Source organism: Martes martes (genome assembly GCF_963455335.1).
Source record: "Martes martes genome assembly, chromosome: 17".
Taxonomy (NCBI): Eukaryota; Metazoa; Chordata; class Mammalia; order Carnivora; family Mustelidae; genus Martes; species Martes martes.
In genome coordinates, this window is record NC_137905.1 from 35,731,375 (window position 1) to 35,748,862 (window position 17,488).

Consider the following 17,488-nt stretch of genomic DNA (forward strand, 5'->3'; position numbering starts at 1 on the left):
GGCACTTTGTGAGTGCACATCAGCTGATGGTGCCCACAAGGGCGGTGGCCTGGATGGGCCGGGCACCTGGGGGCTGATTTAGGACTGGGGAGATGCCTCCTTTCCCCCCTGCCCCCACCCCGCAGTGAGGTGGCTCCACACACTGCTGTCCTGTTGGCTGATTAGCTGACCATCTGGAGTGGGGGATGGGTGAGGGCTAGTGAGTTCGATTGTCTCCTGTTTTCATGGACTTACCATGTGCCAGGTCCCATGCTAGGTGTTTCACTTACATGGGGACCCAAACAGCCCTGTGGTTACTGCACCATCATGTGCCCCCTTTCGAGATGAGGGAAGCTGCATTCAGAGAGGTTAAGGAAGTTCCATGTATGCAGCTGGCCCCTACAGCCCTTTCATGGGAAGTAGAGAAGCATCCTTTCCTCAAGATACGCCACTGGACTCCATCTCTCAGAAAATGGTCATCTCTGATTCTGTTAGAACAAGACCCTCACTGTGGCATGATGCAAACTTGTTATAAATATTCACATCCCCTCGCATGCGGTACCCGGACCTCTGCAAAACCTGCTTCCCGTCCTGCTTCCCTGCGCAAACACTGGCCGCCTTTCAGCTCTTTCTCCTGGCATTTGCCTCTGCGCTCCTCCTCATCAGTTTTGTACCAGATCTGTGTGCTTCCTATGACGAGAAACGATTCAGCTTTGTCACTCTCCCCCCCCTCCTTCCCCCATCCTTACAACATCGCTGTTTTAACTCTGTGAAGCGTTGGCCCCATTATGGCATCATAGTGTGAGCAATATTCCGTGAATGCTATTTACTGAAAAATAAATCACTTTAGTGTCTCTTTCAAAGAGTGCTTACATTTTTTACATCTTTGCAAGTCTTAAAATGCTTCCTTCTGTCCTCTGACAAAGATGCAGTGTCTTCAAATCTCTAACCTAGAATTCTACGTCCTGCTTGTATTCCAGAGGCCAGTTGTTTTTAGGATGAGAAGTCTGATGTCATCCTGAGTCTAGTTCCTTGGTATGTGTTTTTTTTTTTCTTTCAGGTTTTGGGGAGCTTTGTAATCTTCTCTTTATCCCTGTGTTCTAAAATTGCATAATGACTGTACTATTTCTTTGATAAATTCCTTCCCTCTTTCATTTCCCCTCCTGAAACTCCAGTGAACTAAATATGGGGTTGGGTCCATTGTCTATCATCTCTTCTCTCCCTAGGTAGGCATCACCATCTTTTAATTCTCCTTTCTGGGATATTATCTTTTTTTTTTTTAAGATTTTATTTATTTATTTGACAGACAGAGATCACAAGTAGGCAGAGAGACAGGCAGAGAGGGAGAGAGGAGGAAGCAGGCTCCCCGCCAAGCAGGGAGCCCGATGCGGGGGTCGATCCCAGGACCCTGAGATCATGACCTGAGCCGAAGGCAGAGGCTTTAAACCACTGAGCCACCCAGGTGCCCCTCTGGGATATTATCTTAACTTTATTTTCTCATCTCCGTATTGGATTTAAAATTTTTAACCCACATCCTTTTAATTTTCAAGACCTTTCTTTTATTCTATGCCTGTTCTTTCCCCATAACACCTTCTTTTTTAATGGGTGGAGTAGCCTTTTGCACTTTCCCGTGGCGACTAACGACAGGCTTTTTGAAACTTTCTGCTGTTTCTTCTGTTTCTTGTTTTCTGGGTTTTCTCCAGAGTTATGTTTCTGTTTTGGGGGACTCTCCTTTTCATCACGGGGGCTTTGTTTGACTACCTGGCGATCATTTCTTAATGTGCATATTTCAGAATAAGGCACAAAAAACTGGGTGAGAGGTTGAAGCTTGTTGACTGGCTGGCTTGTTGAGGATGATCAGATGAGGGGATCCCAGGGATCGCCCATACCAGCATATAGAACTGTTGTATTATGGACCATCGAATTTCTCCAGAAACAGACCTCTCTTCTCCAGGGAGAGTGGGGCCTCTCTTGGCTGTGCCTGTTCTGTGCAGAGGTGGAGAAGGGGGAGAGTCACTGCTTTGGAGTGGACTCCTTAGCCTTGCATTTCTGTTCCCCTCTTAGTCCACCTGGGGCCTCAGGGTCCACAGTGCCTCTGGGGTTGTACAGGGAAAACCAGCTGTCACCAGAAAGGCCAGGGAGGAGTCTTGGGTTCAGTGCAGGCTGATCCCAGCCTATGGCAAACAGAGGTCTGTCTGTGTTTTTCTGGGAGTGCATCAGCTGTCCTGTCTTCACCCAAGAAAGATGAAGTGTCATCGGATTTGCTACTCTGTACCCATCCAGCAGCACTGCCTCTTCTCTGGTCTGTGTTCACTTGGCTCGAGGGGTGGGATGCCTCTCCTCTCCTCTGGGCAGGCACCATTGCCCCCAAAAGAATTGCCCATGGTTCTTGCTGTGTCCTGTACATCAGGGAGAGTTGGAGAGAAGCCATGCCTCAGCCCTCACAGAACTCATTTCTCCTCTAAGCAGAGAAATGTAAGGGATTCAAAGCTGGTCCTCCTGGCTGCTCCTTATCATCAAAGAAGCCTCAAGGATTTCGCCTGTTGGCATATTTCGAACTTTTCCTCAGAAGGTCCCAGAGCTTACTTCTGGGAATTGTCAAGGTGTTCTGCCCTGTACTTTTTTGTTCTGGGAAACCCTAGCTGCAGTCTCCCCCTTCCACACGTCTCCCGAAACTTAGTCCAGCCTCCTGCTCAGCCGGGGCCCCCCTTAGCTCATTCCTTCCGTACGGTTGTATTGACTACCCCGCACTTGCCAGGCATGTTGGTGCACTGGGGGACTGAGGCAAGCCCAATGACTGTTATGGGCTCAGGAAACTTCAAGGGGGTTCTAGAACAGTGGCGAATGCAGCAGCCACATTTCTACAATACCAGCTGACTTGCAACCCCTTGTTGCTTCAGGGAGACCTGGGACAAATCCTTTTGTAATTTAAATAATTAGCTTTCAATATAGATGTGTGTCTGGGATATTTGTTTTTCTTTGGGTTCAGCTGGACTTTCAAGATCTGTGTCCAGGCTTTATTAAGCCCAGGCTTGACTGGATGCAGGCTGCTCAGAAGGTCCCTGCAGCAGCTGCCTGTGGTTCACGCTGGTGGAAACTCCCTTCGGGAAGCTGGTCTGTCTCTTTCAATTACCCCTACCTGCTGTAGGGCAGACATTGAGCTGGTGTTAGACCCAGAGATTTCTCTAGGCTGCCGCTTCCCAAAGAGTGATCCAGGGACCCCTAGTCCCACAGAGCGGTATGAGGAGCTAGGTGCGGGGGAAGGAGGGATTCCTTGGTCAGGTGCTGGTTTCTTTCTTTGGCAGATGAGGTCCATGGAGGGGCATTGTGAATTTCCGGGAGGAGCTGGAGCACAGCGTTCCCCAAATTTCCTTTTCCAAGGAGAGTTTATTTGTGTGTTTGTTTTAAATCACATTGCTCTAAGAGACCAGGGTTCTTTTGAGCATGCTCCAGGCCATTCTGCCACTGACACCCAGGACTGTGCCCCAGAAATGGGTCTGGATTTCTACATGGACTGCTGAGGGCAGCTATCCCGGCAGTGCAACGGGTAGTTAGGGGTGGGTGGTCAAGCTGCACTTGTATAGCTGGCACCCCGTGCTTGCAAGTCCCCTGTAGCTTAAAATAGCAAAATGACCTAAGGGTGTTTTCAGATGTCAGATTTCCAGGTCAAAGTTTATTCTCATGATTGCTTTTATTCAGAAGGAGGAAACTCAGCAGGTCACTAAAGACACCTCCCTGCCCCCACACCACGGGGGCCAGCATTGACAAAGCCTTGTTAGCCTCAGGAGGCCTTGTGCTGGGGTGACCTTGGACGAATTCCCTCTCCCTTAACTTTCTCTGTAGGAGGACCTGGAAGAAAATGGTATCAATCAATTGCTCCCCAGCAGCCTAGGGACTCTGTGGTGCCTCCTGGTGCCCCACCTCAGTGTCAGCCTGAGCATCTCCTTTGTCTGCTTTATTTATCGATGCTTCTGTAACAGTTCCATTTGAACCAAGGGTTTTGAAGCTAAAACGTTTGGAAACTACAGGAAACACAGTCCCCCTTGCCCTGTAGGCTGCTACTATGTCTGTTTAAGCGTAGAGAGATTGGGTGCCCTACACCTGCGTGTGTGGTCAGTGCTGGAGGAGCAGCATGGGGGGTGGGGTGGGGTGGGGGGTAGCAGGAGACCCCTGGCAGCTGTGCTCCAGAGGGATCTGTGAGGAACATGACCTGAGGGATGGCACCTGGCGAGTAGCCTAAGCCATTTTCCCTCACTTCTTTTTTTAGGTACAAGCAGCTAGTGACTGAGGGCCCATTGTGGGGAGGGACCTGAAGATACACCCCCACAGGCAGCCCAAACACTTATTTGGGGGCACCTGCAAAGTAGGGGCACCAGAAATTTGTTTTTAATTTGCAGAAGCATCAAAACTTTTATCATGGCAAAAGTCAGAATGGCCTCACATTTATTTTTAGTCTTTTCTTTGTGAATTCAGTGTTTGGGGCAGGCGGGATACCGCGTGCACCACAGAGCATTGGGCTGCTAAAGGTCTTACTCTGCCCTGGGATCCCTGAGGCCCCTTGTAAAGTCCAGCATTCTGGTTCATTACCTAAAGGACCCCCTTTCTTCTAACCTTTCATTTCAACTATCCAAACCCCTGCCTGCCTTGGGCAGATTCTTAAAATATTTGCCCATCAGCACCCTCTCAGAGAGGAATGTCAAATGCTGCCATGATGTCAAAAGGGCCCCAAGGAGAAGCGCCTTGCCAAACCCAGCCTGTCACTCACGGCCACGGCAGAGCGGGAGATAAGCAAAGGCGAAGGCTCAGAGAGAGGCTGGTTCCCTGGGCTCCCTAAACCACCCAGAGGGTCTGTGTGGGTTGGCGCTGCAGGGCGAGACTGTTAGCTGTCAAGAACAATGAACTGCCAGGTACCACTGCCCAAGTAAAAGCCAGGAGTCTGAGGCTCTTCTGATTGCTCGCCCTTGTCAAGCCTGCATCAGGATGTCCGGAGCCTCCAAGGAGGGCCTGGAGACCCGAGGGCTGCCGGTGTCAGGCAAGGCCTGCTTAACCACCATGGACAAAAAGCTTAATGTGCTAAATGAGAAGGTTGACAAACTCTTGCATTTCCAAGAAGATGTCACGGAGAAACTGCAATGTGTGTACCAAGGAATGGGCCACCTGGAGCAAGGCCTACACCGGCTGGAGACCTCTCAGATTCTGGGCCCGGGTGGGGCTGACCACACTCCTCCAGCTGACTCACAGGCTGGGTGGCCGGAGGTCCTGGAGCTGGTGAGGGCTGTGCGGCAGGAGGCTGCCCAGCATGGCGCCAGGCTTGAAGCCCTGTTCAGGATGGTAGTGGCTGTGGACAAGGCCATAGCTTTGGTGGGGGCCGTGTTCCAGAACTCGAAGGTGGTGGATTTCATCATGCAAGGGAGTGTCCCCTGGAGGAAAGGAAGCCTGGCTGATGGCCCTTTGGAGGTTGGTTCCTGCTTCCTTACCCCTGTACCCTTCTGGCTGAAAGGGAGACCCAGTGGTCCTGGTGGGGACGCTAGCCAGACGGCTAGGTTTAGAAGCACCAGGAACTATTGTTTCCTTCCTGTGCCATCTGCATGACGTGTTGATGGGGAAGAGAAGAGACTGAACCTTAACGGTCACAGGTAGATTTCCAGACAGGCTGCTCTTCCTAGGGAAAGGAAGAAGCAGTGCCTCATTAAGGTCTGCGGGGCCTTGGGCAGCTTCAGAGCACCTAGAAGTGGGGGTAAATGGGTCATTAGGGAGAGGAGGACAGTGAAGCTTACTGGATGTACTAGTGACTTCTTTGTGTTCCTTTCTGTTTTGTCACACCTAGAGTGAGAAACAGGTGGGAGCCAGTTTGCCCCAACAGAACCTCCCTTTTAGAACCCTCCCCTTCCTGTCCCCAACCTGTGCTGGGTCCCAGAGTGGGCGGAGTGTGCAGCTGCTTGTTGGAAGATGAGTGTTGACAGTGACCCCTGGGGGACACAGGCCATGAAGGAGCCGGAGCCTGGGGGTGGGGTGTGGCATTTCTGGGAGCGGCTGTTCCCTAGGATTGCATAATCAAACCCGCTGGCTAATGGAAGTTTGGCTGGGGTGTGTGTGTGTGTGTGTGTGTGTTTATGTGTGTGGTGTATGGAGGCAACACTGTTTGGGAGGGAACAGCTAAGAGTCAGCCACTCAGCAACCCTCAGACGGCTGGAGCCACCATTTCAGATCACTATAGTTATCCACCAACCTCTGGCAAGAGATAAGATGGGGTCTACAGGAGGCTGTGCTTGACTCTGTGTCAGCTCCGAGGCTTTCACAGGAGCAAGGCTTCAGGAGTGTGCCTTCTTTCCTCATCCCCAGCCAGGCCAGAGCTCACCCTGCTGACCCCTTCCCCCACCCCTGCCCTACAGCCTTGGCCAAGGTATGCCCCTCCCCCACCCAGCTCCCTGGTTTTTGCACCTCTCCTATGAGTCTTGCCTGCAGGGGAGTTATGACCTTCTGCTTTTTCACTGATAAGCAACCTGGACTTTATATTTATTTATTTTTTTTTTAAAGGGGGAGAAGGTGAGGTGAGGGGGGGGGCAGAAGGAGAGAGAGAAAAATTTTTTTTTTAAGATTTTGTTTATTTATTTGACAGAGATCACAATTAGGCACAGAAGCAGGCAGAGAGAGAGGAAGGAAGCAGGCTCCCTGCTGAGCAGAGAGCCCAATGTGGGGCTCAATCCCAGGACCCCGGGACCATGACCCAAGCTGAAGGCAGAGGCTTTAACCCACTGAGCCACCCAGGCACCCCGAGAATTTTTTTTTAAGATTTTATTTATTTATTTGACACAGAGAGAGAGGTCACAAGTAGGCAGAGAGGCAAGCTGAGAGAGAGGAGGAAGCAGGTTCCCTGATGAGCAGAGAGCCGGATGCAGGGGCTTGATTTCAGGACCCTGAGATCGTGACCTGGGCCGAAGGCAGAAGCTTAACCCAATGAGCCACCGAGGCCCCCGAGAGAGAAAGAGAGAGAGAGAGAGAGGGAGAATTTTAAGCAGACTTCACACTCAGCTTGAACTCACAACCCTGAAATCATGACCTGGGCCAAAATCAAGAGTCAGACGCTTAACTGACTGAACCACCCAGGTATCCCATCAACCTCAACTTTAAAGAAAGTTACTGTGATATGAGATATGCATGTGGTAAAAGATGATCATGGGGGGCGCCTGGGGGGCTCAAATGGCTAAGCAGTTAAGCGTCTGCCTCATGTGTTATAAAGATTTATTTATTTATTTATTTGACACAGAGAGATCACAAGTAGGCAGAGAGGCAGGCAAAGAGAGAGAGAGAGAGGGAAGCAGGTTCCGAGCTGAGCAGAGAGCCCAATGCAGGGCTCGATCCCAGGACCCTGGGATCATGACCTGAGCCGAAGGCAGTGGCTTAACCCACTGAGCCACCCAGGCACCCCTGCCTCATGTGTTATAAAGAGTATGTGTTCCTCCTACTTCAGCCCCCAGGTCCCAGGACCACCCTCCTCCCCATGCAGTTATAGGTGCCTGTTTCCCACAGAACCTCCCAGACAGAGTCTGTTTATCTGTAAGCACCACCTCTTGATTTTAACTCAAATATTAATCACCTTATTCTGGCCTTGATTTGTTTTTTTAACTTAATGTATTTGGGGCACTGTTTCATATGTGCACATAGAAAGCTTCCTCGTTCTTAAAGTTGTAGTGTGCCCCAGTTGGGGGATGTGTCTTAATTTGTTAACCAGCCCCACATCATTGTTTGGTTATATTATTTGTCATTTTTAGCTATTATAAATAACGGTGCAGTGAATATCCACAGAAGTGTGAGCTTATCTCTACCATACACTCCTAGAAGTGGCAGGGTGAAGCCAAAGGGTAAAGTTGTGTACATAAAGCCAAACTGATCTTCAAAGGAGTTATTTCAGTTTAGTCTCCTATCAGTAGCATATGCGAGTGCTTGTTGCCTCCCCTTTTGCAAACAAAACATATTGTCCAACTTTTTAATTCTTTGCCTGTGTGGTGAACTGAAAACTGAGATCTTACTGAGAATGTGTTTGTTTTTTTTTAAACACTTTGAAAATTTTTGCAAAATAGAATTTTTTAAAATTATTTATTTATTTATTTATTTATTTTTCCTTTTTCATTCCCAAATGAGATTTTATGGTTTTTTTTTTAATTTTTTATTTCTTTTCAGCATAACAGTATTCATTGTTTTTTCACCACACCCAGTGCTCCATGCAATCCGTGCCCTCCCTAATACCCACCACCTGTTTCCCCCACCTCCCACCCCCTGCCCCTTCAAAACCCTCAGGTTGTTTTTCAGAGTCCATAGTCTCTCATGGTTCACCTCCCCTTCCAATTTCCCTCAACTCCCTTCTCCACTCCATCTACCCCTGTCCTCCATATTATTTGTTGTGGTCCATATACACTATGGAGTATTATGCCTCCATCAGAAAGGACAAATACCCAACTTTTGTAGCAACATGGACAGGACTGGAAGAGATTATGCTGAGTGAAATAAGTCAAGCAGAGAGAGTCAAGTATCATATGGTTTCACTGATTTGTGGAGCATAACAAAATACGAATTTTTTATATGAAAAATTTCAAACATTTATAAAAATAGAGATTAGTATCATGAACCCTATAAACCCGTAACAGGAGGCCAATGTTATTGCATCTCTTCCCACTGACTTCCGTCTCTCTAGATAATTTTGAAGCCAATCTGAGACATTGGATCATTTCCTTCACAAACATTAGCATTTATATCTAGAAGAGAAGTCATCTTTTAAAAAATGTAATTACAATACCATTATCATGACTAAAAAGTAAACAGTAATTTAATGTTACCAAAGTCAGTGTTCGAATTTTCCTAATTGTCTTATGATTTATTTTCCTTATAGTGTGTTTATTTGAATCAAGATTCAAATAAGACAACTGATTATATGCCTTCTAGTGCTAATTCTTTTTCTTTAATTCATAAAAAATTTAAGACTCTTCATTATGGAAAATATCAAACATAACAAGAAATAGATAGAATGATATACCTTGTAGCTTTTTTAAAAAAGATTTTATTTATTTATCAGACAGAGATCACAAGTAGGCAGAGAGGCAGGCAGAGACAGAGAAAGGGGGAAGCAGGCTCCACGCTGAGCAGAGAGCCCAATGCAGGGCTCGATCCCAGGACCCTGGGATCATGACCTGAGCCGAAGGCAGAGGCTTTAACCCACTGAGCCACCCAGGCACACCTACCTCATTATAGTTTTAATTTATATTTCTTTTACTAGAAGTTTCGGCATCTTTTTTTTTTTAATGTTTTGACTTTTTTTAAATGTATCTTTTTTAAAAAATTTGTCTTTAAATTTCTTTTCAGTGTTCCAGAATTCATTGTTTATGGAAGTTTCAGCATCTTTCACAGATTTAAAACCTTTTGTATTTTTCTGTAGCACCGGGTGATGTGTGGGAGTGTTGAATCACTATATTGTTTTGTTTTGCTTTTTTATTTTTATTTTTTAAAAGATTTTATTTACTTATTTGAGAGAGAGACAGAGAGAGGGAGCATGAGTGGAGGAGAGGGGCAGAGGGAGAGGGAGAAGCAGACTCCCCACTGAGCAGGGAACCCCGATGTGGGGCTCTGTCCCAGGACCCTGGGATCATGACCCATAAGACAGATGCTTAACCAACTGAGCCACCCAGGCACCCCTTGAATCATTATATTGTACACCTGAAACTAACATAACACAAGATATATATTTTTAAGATTTTATTTATTTATTTGACAGCGAGAGAGATCACAAGTAGGCAGAGGGGCAGGCAGAGAGAGAGGGGGAAGCAAAGAGCCCGATGCAGAGCTCGATCCCAGGACCCTGAGATCATGACCTGGGCTGAAGGCAGAGGCTTAACCCACTGAGCCACCAAGGTGTCCCATAACACTATATAATAACTCTACTGGAATTAAAAATTTTTTAAGAGGTCAAAAAAGAAAGAAAAGAAAGAAAAAAGAAAAGAAAAGAAAATGGTGCCAGGAGTTAGTGAAGGTCCTCCTTGGGTTTTCTGAAGTGCCCAGCGGGGTGTCATTTTGGTTGTAACAATGAATTAGATTATTAAAAGCTAGGTGCTCTCTCCTGAAGGACAGGGTCAGGCTCAGCCAGGCCTGGGCCCAAATCATAAGCAAGCTGTTCAGGAGACACCAGTCCTCTAGAATGGTGTCGAGGGTCTCTTCTCCTTCCTCTGAATGAGCCCTGAAGGCATGACGCAGCTGTGTGGGTGTGTGTTTGCCTCTGTGTGTGTGTGTGTGTGTGTGTGTGTGTGTGTGTGTGTGTGCCTACCTACACCAAGAGCAGAGGGAGGGAGAGGACACGCTGAGCCCAACAAGGTCTGCCAAAGGACAGTTTGTTCGAGTCCCTCTCTACTGGGGTGCAACAGGAGGCATCCCGTGATAATGCTTCCAGTTCCCCCAGCTCCGGGGGTGGCAGGACAGAGTCTGCAGAAAGAGGTCCAGGGAGCGGTCTCTGCTGAGTAAGGGGATCCGGGTCACATGGATGGCGCTGTGTTAATCACGATGACAACAGCTGGTGTTTATTTATTAAGTGCCTAGCACATGCCAGGTGCAAGGCTAGGTGTTCCCATGTGCTGTTACCCTCAAAAGGACAGAACTTGGTGTGCTGGAATCCCAAAGGGATGAGCAGGTAGTAGGATTGAGAGAAGTGGGTACAGCATAGGAAAAACAGTGGAACCAACCCTTCTCAGTGCCGGGGAGGCATTCCAAAATTGTGAGGACTTGTGCCCCAGTTAGTTGATTTTTGCCATGAGCTTAAAGTTGTCAGATCTTCAGATTTTTTTCAGGAGAATCTTAGAGAATTTAGAATTGTTTCTAATCAGTTTTATTAAGGCATAATTTACATACAATAAATGGCACATACCACACAAAGTACGTGTGAGTATACAGTTCAACAAGTATATACACCACAATCAGAATAGAGAACAATCCTAAGCCCCAAAAGGGAACTTAGAATTTTAATGTAAAAGTCTCCTAGATTTAAAGTGTTGATAACAAATTTAAAAATTGAAAATGCTGTGTGGACCAAATAAAATGTGTCTCAAGCTCATTTTGGCTCCCAGTTGGGGCGTCCGTGGCTGAGGCCAGGGAAAGGGCCTTCAGGGGTGAGTGCCTTGACCAGACCTGCTGCTGTGATAAGGACCAGGAGGAGTCTTAGAGGCTGTACCCAAGTCTTAAAACCTTTAGAAGCACCAGAGGGACCCAGCAAGGAGTCACGTCCTATAGAAATATTTATACTTAGAAATACTGAATGTTCCTACCATTTCAGGAGTAAGAACACTGGCCTGGTACAGAGCACTCAGAGTTAAAGGAAGAGCTGCCGAGAGCTTCTCTGGGCTTACACATTTGATCCGTCCCTCAATCAGTTGGCTCTTTGAAGACAGAACACTCCCTGTCTCAGGCAGGACAAAATCCCTAGAGCTACCGAGCACTTACCATGCGCTGGGCACATTTGTCAGGACATTCCACAGATCAACTCCCCAAACCTCTTACTAACTCTATAAAGCAGATAATATTATTCTCCCCATTTCACAGATGAAGAAAGGGAGGCTGAGGGGTAAAGATGGGGTTTAAACCCAGCAGGGTCTGGCTCCAGAGTCAAGAGAGGTTGTGCTTCCGGCCATGCTACTGTATAGCAAAGGGGTGACGGTAGGAGGCACCCAGTTCCCTGGCAGGCATTATTAATTGATGGGGGCACTCTTCCAACCCTCCTCCTTGCCCCTAGCCCCCTAAACAGGCATGGGTCAATCTGACTTTAGAATCCAAGCCAAGCCAGCACTGTAATAGCCATGACTGAATGATCTGAATTGACACTTTAAATTTATCTTCCATCCCTGGTCTAAGTATTTTGAGGTCCAATCCATTCAGAAGCCAAGTCAGGTCTTCCCCTTACTGGCAATGTAATGACACATTAGAAAGAATTTGTGACTTTGTGTCTTTATCTCTAGAATGGCAGTAGCAATATCTATCTTCTAGTATTACTGTGAGACCAGGTGAAGTAACCTAAATACTTCTACCTTAAGCACATGGTAGGTGTTCAGCCAATGTCTGTGGCCTGAACCATGATGTTGATGATGATGATTGTTCTTTCAGAACAAAGATCGAGTGGAAGAGAAAGGAGCAAAGCCAAAGCATGCGTTGAGCACCAGAGCTGTGCAAGCTGAGATCAGGGGGCCTTGGGAAGGTGAGTGGGACCCTATTTGCTGCATTCCATGCTGCACACATAATGGTTTCAGAATAAAAATATATTTTTTATTTTTTCCTTTTTAAATTTATTTACTTTATTTAATTTCTTTTATTTTTCCTTTTTTTAATTTTTCTTTTATCCTTTATATATATATTCCACTATACATTGCTGTTTTAAGTCACTTGGACTAGCTCTTTTCTGCATAAGCTATGCCACGAACTTGAATCTCAGGTCTATTTCACTTTGCTTTACATCTTTGTGGATTGCTTTTATTCAAGTTTCATTTTCTTTTACAATTTTGGTTCTAAAGTCATGGTTCTAAAGTCAAGTTGACAAAACAAGGGGTTTTAAGAGAAGTCTGGCTTTTCTATCTTTTTTCCTCCCTTGCATATGGAACCATGCACAAAATTTTTTGTCTTTCTTTTTGTGTCCCTTAGGCCATGTTATCAGTGGTTATACACATGCACCTGCATGTGCGTGTTTGCACGCGCGTGCACACACACACACACACACATCCTCCCTTCCTAGAGAAACAGAAGCACCCCAGACACACTTTTCTCCACCTGGCTCTTTTCCACTTACAGTATATCTTGAGGTCAGTCCATGGCCACATCTGGAGATATTCGTGTCTATTTTCTATGGCTGTGCAGTGTCTGGGTGTTGGGCCATGGTTTAGTCAACCAGCCTCCTACTCTTAGTCACTTGGGTTGTTTCCAGTCTGCCTATTATAAACATGTTTCCCTGCATGGCCTTTGCATATCCTTTGCAGTATCTTTAGGCTGGACTCATCCATATAGAAATGCATTTTTATGCTGCTGATTTTCCTGTAGAGAGCCAGAAGGCGAACCTGCCAGAGGGGACAGAGGAGAGGCTGACCCCTGTCAATGCTTCCGAGATAGGATCTGACCTCCCCACCCAAGCAGAGGCCCCACCAGGGCAGGAAGAAGGAGTTCCTGGCCCAGCCCAAGTGCCCCCTGGCCTCCTGCCGCTGCACCCGGAGACGGAAGCCCAAGCTCCTGGAGCATTCGCTGAGAACCCTGGGACTGGCCTGGAATTGTCTGCAGCATCCAACAGGGTCAGTGAGGCTCCCACCAGCCAGGAAGCTTTACCCAGTACAGACCAAGGATCGTCTGTCAGCAGGCCTGACCCGCAGCCCTCAGAGGCAGGCATGAGGCTCACTCCAGGGCTGCCAGCCCAAGCCAAGGCAGCTCATGGAGGTGGAGAAACGCCTGCCAGGTAAGGGGTGCTCCTCCATGCCGGGCAGGGAGGAAATTAACGGCAACCCCTCAGCGGGAGCACGACCAAGGGGCTAGCTACTGGGATAGAGTGCCCACTGTCTGCCGCGCTGGCTAGCTTCGTGAGGGCAAGACAGGAGAAGGCGTAGGCACTGCTTTTGGGAATTTAGAGCACTGTTTCTCACCTGGTGCTCATTAGAATTGCCTGAAAGCAATTTTTAAAATACTAGTGCCCAGAGAGTCTGATTTATTCAGTCTGGAGTGCAGCTCGCCTATCCTTCCTTCCTTCTTCCTTCCCTCCCTTCCTCCCTCTCTCTCTCTCTGTCTTTTTTTTTACAAGCTCCTTGGATGACTCCAATATAGAGCAGGGCTGAGAACCACCAGCTCTCAGAGCAGTTATAATAGCTACAAGCTGGGGCTCACGGCACAATCCTAGGAGCTGGCATTGGCCACACATTTCACAGACATCGTCTTGCTGTATTCTCACAACATCCCAGGAGGCAAGTGTGGAAATGAGGAAATGGCCTGAGAGTGCCCAGGGCCATACAGCTAGGGATTCACAAAGTTGAAATCTGAATCCAGGTTTCTGGACTTCAGAATCTGCTCCCAACCACTGTACCACCCTGCATCCTCAGGTCAGCATTTAATTAGGTCCCCAATACTAAGATAGGGAGAGAAGGATGGGGATTCACAGGGAGGCTGGTATAGGCTGAGTCCATCCAGTAGGGCTTTCAAGACGATTATACCTGGGGTCCTGAAGGTGGGATTGTGCCCTCGGAACACAGCCTCTGGACCAGCGCTCAGCCCTCAGCAGACACAGGGCAGGATAATGAAGAGCCAGAGGCTGCTGACTGCCAAGCTCTCTCTAGTCCTATGTTCCCCAGCCCTGTGGAACAGTGCATTGGGCCCCCAGGGCGGCCCACGAAAGTATATTGTGCTTCCCTGTCTTAAGGGGGTCTTGTGCCCTCCTGCACCTGCCCCGGGTTGTCCTTATATGTAACACAGCCCCATCGCTTCTCTAGGCCTGCTGCAGGGAGGGGAGCTGATGTCTGTGTGCTAGGGCAACTGGCAGAAAAGCCCAGATCATTTGTCTGCCTTTGTTCTGGAAGGAAATGAGAGCCTCTGGGAGAGCGTAACCAACTAAAAGGAGGGATTCCTGGTAGGCTTCCTTGGATCCTGGTCAGGTCTGTAAACATGTGATCTAGGGATAGGGATGGACTTTCCATGAACTTGTTAGGGGCCCCCAAAAGATTCTGCATGAGGGGAAAGTTCTCTATGTCAGTTTTAGCTGTGCGCTGAATTTCAGGTGCACTAGACCTGCCAAGGGGCTCAGGAAGTGGAGACATCACTACCTGCCTGTCCTCAGCTAGCACATGAGTATATTTTGAGAAGATAAGTTTAAAGTCAAGCATCTACTCTGATGGGCCGTGGCTGCCCGTGTTGAGGCTGCTAAGGCCCTAGCAGCAGGTGGAGGAGCACAGTGCTGGAAGGGGTCAGCAGCACCTGCCCCGGGGTGCACCGTGCAGCAGCAGGACAGAAAGCCTTGGGCGCTCGACGGCATGGGAATGCGTGGCCGTGTGTTGGGGTCATCCCATGCCCTGCTCAGTGTGAAGACCAAGTGGGACAGCAGTGACTCTTGGCTTAATCAGCTGGTCACCTGACCACCTGGATACTCGTCCAGCAACTGGCTTCCTGCAGTTCCCATGGCCCTCAGCAGAGACGAGGCCCGAGCCAGGCTTGGATGCCACCCTTTGCACCTACCCTGTCATCACCAACCCACACTCACTCCTCCCAAGGGGCGCAGGGCGTGTGCGGCTTCGGCTGCCTCCTGCCCAAGGCTGGCTGTGGACAGGCTTGTACCGAGTCAGGTGCATCCAGGAATAGGTGCTGCTTTCAGAGGACTGACTGCAGCTCAGGGAGGGGGCCGGGCCTTCAATGGCTGGGGAAAAGCCTCACTTTTTTTTTTTTTTTTTTTTGGTGGTCATGGTGAAAAAACACATAACGTAACATTTACCAACTGAACCGTTTGTTAAGTGTACAGTGCAGGAGGGTTAAATATCTTTCATCTTGCAAACCTGAAACTTTGTAACCATCAAACAACTCCCATCTTGTGCGTCCCCCAGATCTGGCCACCACCACTGCACTTTCTGCCTCTGAATTTGACTACTGTAGATACCACATATAAGTGGAATTGTACAAATGGACTCAGGATTTTTCTTTCTTTTCTTTTCTTTCTTTCTTTCTTTCTTTTTTTTTTGTGACTGGCTTATTTCACTTAGCATAATGTTCTTGAGGTTCACCCAGGTGGTAGCATGTAACAGGATTTCATTCCTCCTTAAAGCTGAATAATGTTCCATTGTATGGATATTATACATTTTGCTTATCCATTCATCCCTTGATGGACACGTGGGCCGCTTCCACATTTGGTTGTTTTGAACAATGCTGCTATGAACACAGGTGTACAAGTTATCTCTTTGAGACTCTGTTATAAATTCTTCTGGATACTTTTTTTAAGAAGTGAAATTGCTGGGTCATAAGGTAGTCCTATTTTTAAATTTTTGAGGAACCACCAGCGGGTTTTCCATAGCAGCTGCACCAGACGTCTTGAGCCTCATTTTGGGACCTCTGGGGCTTTCCCCGCTTCGTGGCCTCTCAGCACTCCTGTGAGGTAGCAACGTCTCTGTCTGACACAAGAGGGAGCTGATGCTGGCCTTGTCCAAAGTTGTCCAGCAACATGGTCCAGAGCTAAGACCAGAGAGGAGGCTGCTGGGCTCCCTCGTGAGACTCAGTCCATGCCAGACACTCACTTCCTCACCCCCACCCCAATACACATAGACCCCAGCAGTAAAGAGCAGTCACAGCAGGGGCAACTCTGAGAGGGAGTGTTAAACCCTTGGGGGTAATGGCTCCCAGGGTCAGGTCCTTTCCTCTGAAAGTCATCAGGGCTCAGAAGGCCTTCCTGACCTCTAGCTGGTGTCCCAAACCCAATGTCGCAACATCTGGGTAATGAAAATGGTTGTGAAGTGGGCCCAGTGGCATTGCCAGGGTACAGCAGGGTCTGTCAGGAAGGGGAGCTACTTCTCGGCTATGCAGACATGCCCAACACAGCCAGACCTATTTGTTCAAGAGAAATGAGAAGTCTAGTCTCTATGACTAGTTGCTGATTTTTTAAAAAAAATATTTTATTTATTTATTTATCTGGGAAGGAGAGAGAGAGAGTGGGGGGGCAGAGGAAGAGGCAGAGTGTTTTTTTTTAAATTTTTAAATTTTTTTATTAACATATAATGTATTATTAGCCCCAGGGGTACAGGTCTGTGAATCGCCAGGTTTACACACTTCATAGCACATACCTTCCCCAATGTCCATAACCCCATCACCCTCTCCCTACCCCCTTCCCCCCAGCAACCCTCAGTTTGTTTTGTAACATTAAGAGTCTCTTATGGTTTGTTTCCCTCCCGATCCCATCTTGTTTCATTTATTCTTTTCCTACCCCCCAAACCTCCCACGTTGCCTCTCAACTTCCTCATATCAGGGAGATCATATGATAATTGTCTTTCTCTGATTGACTTATTTCGTTAAGCATAATATCCTCTAGTTCCATCCATGTCGTCACAAATGGCAAGATTTCATTTCTTTTGATGGCTGCATAGTATTCCATTGTATATATATACCACCTCTTCTTTATCCATTCATCTGTTGCTGGACATCTAGGTTCTTTCCATAGTTTGGCTATTGTGGACATTGCTGCTATAAACATTCGGGTGCACGCGCCCCTTTGGATCACTACATTTTTATCTTTGGGGTAAATACCCAGTAGTGCTGGGTCATAGGGTAGCTCTATTTTCAACTTTTTGAGGAACCTCCATGCTATTTTCCAGAGTGGTTGCACCAGCTTGCATTCCCACCAACAGTGTAGGAGGGTTCCCCTCTCTCTGCATCCTCACCTGCATCTGTCATTTCCTGACTTGTTAATTTTAGCCATTCTGACTGGTGTGAGGTGGTATCTCATCGTGGTTTTGATTTGTATTTCCCTGATGCCGAGTGA

The 17,488-nt window shown here is 47.7% G+C and overlaps 1 protein-coding gene across 2 annotated transcripts in view; it reads left to right on the forward strand.

Annotated features, from left to right (window-relative positions):
- The window catches only part of MYLK3 (myosin light chain kinase 3), a 45,969-nt gene that overhangs the window by 6,068 nt on the left and 22,413 nt on the right, over window positions 1-17,488 (forward strand). Inside the window, exons 1-3 of one of the 2 annotated variants that reach the window (XM_080829499.1) lie at window positions 4,754-5,436; window positions 12,115-12,205; window positions 13,039-13,444. In XM_080829499.1, the coding sequence (XP_080685625.1) occupies window positions 4,960-5,436; window positions 12,115-12,205; window positions 13,039-13,444 (974 nt within the window). In that variant the 5' untranslated portion in view covers window positions 4,754-4,959. Of the gene's footprint in view, window positions 1-4,753; window positions 5,437-12,114; window positions 12,206-13,038; window positions 13,445-17,488 lie in introns of those variants that run through there. The other variant, XM_080829500.1, reaches the window with a different exon arrangement.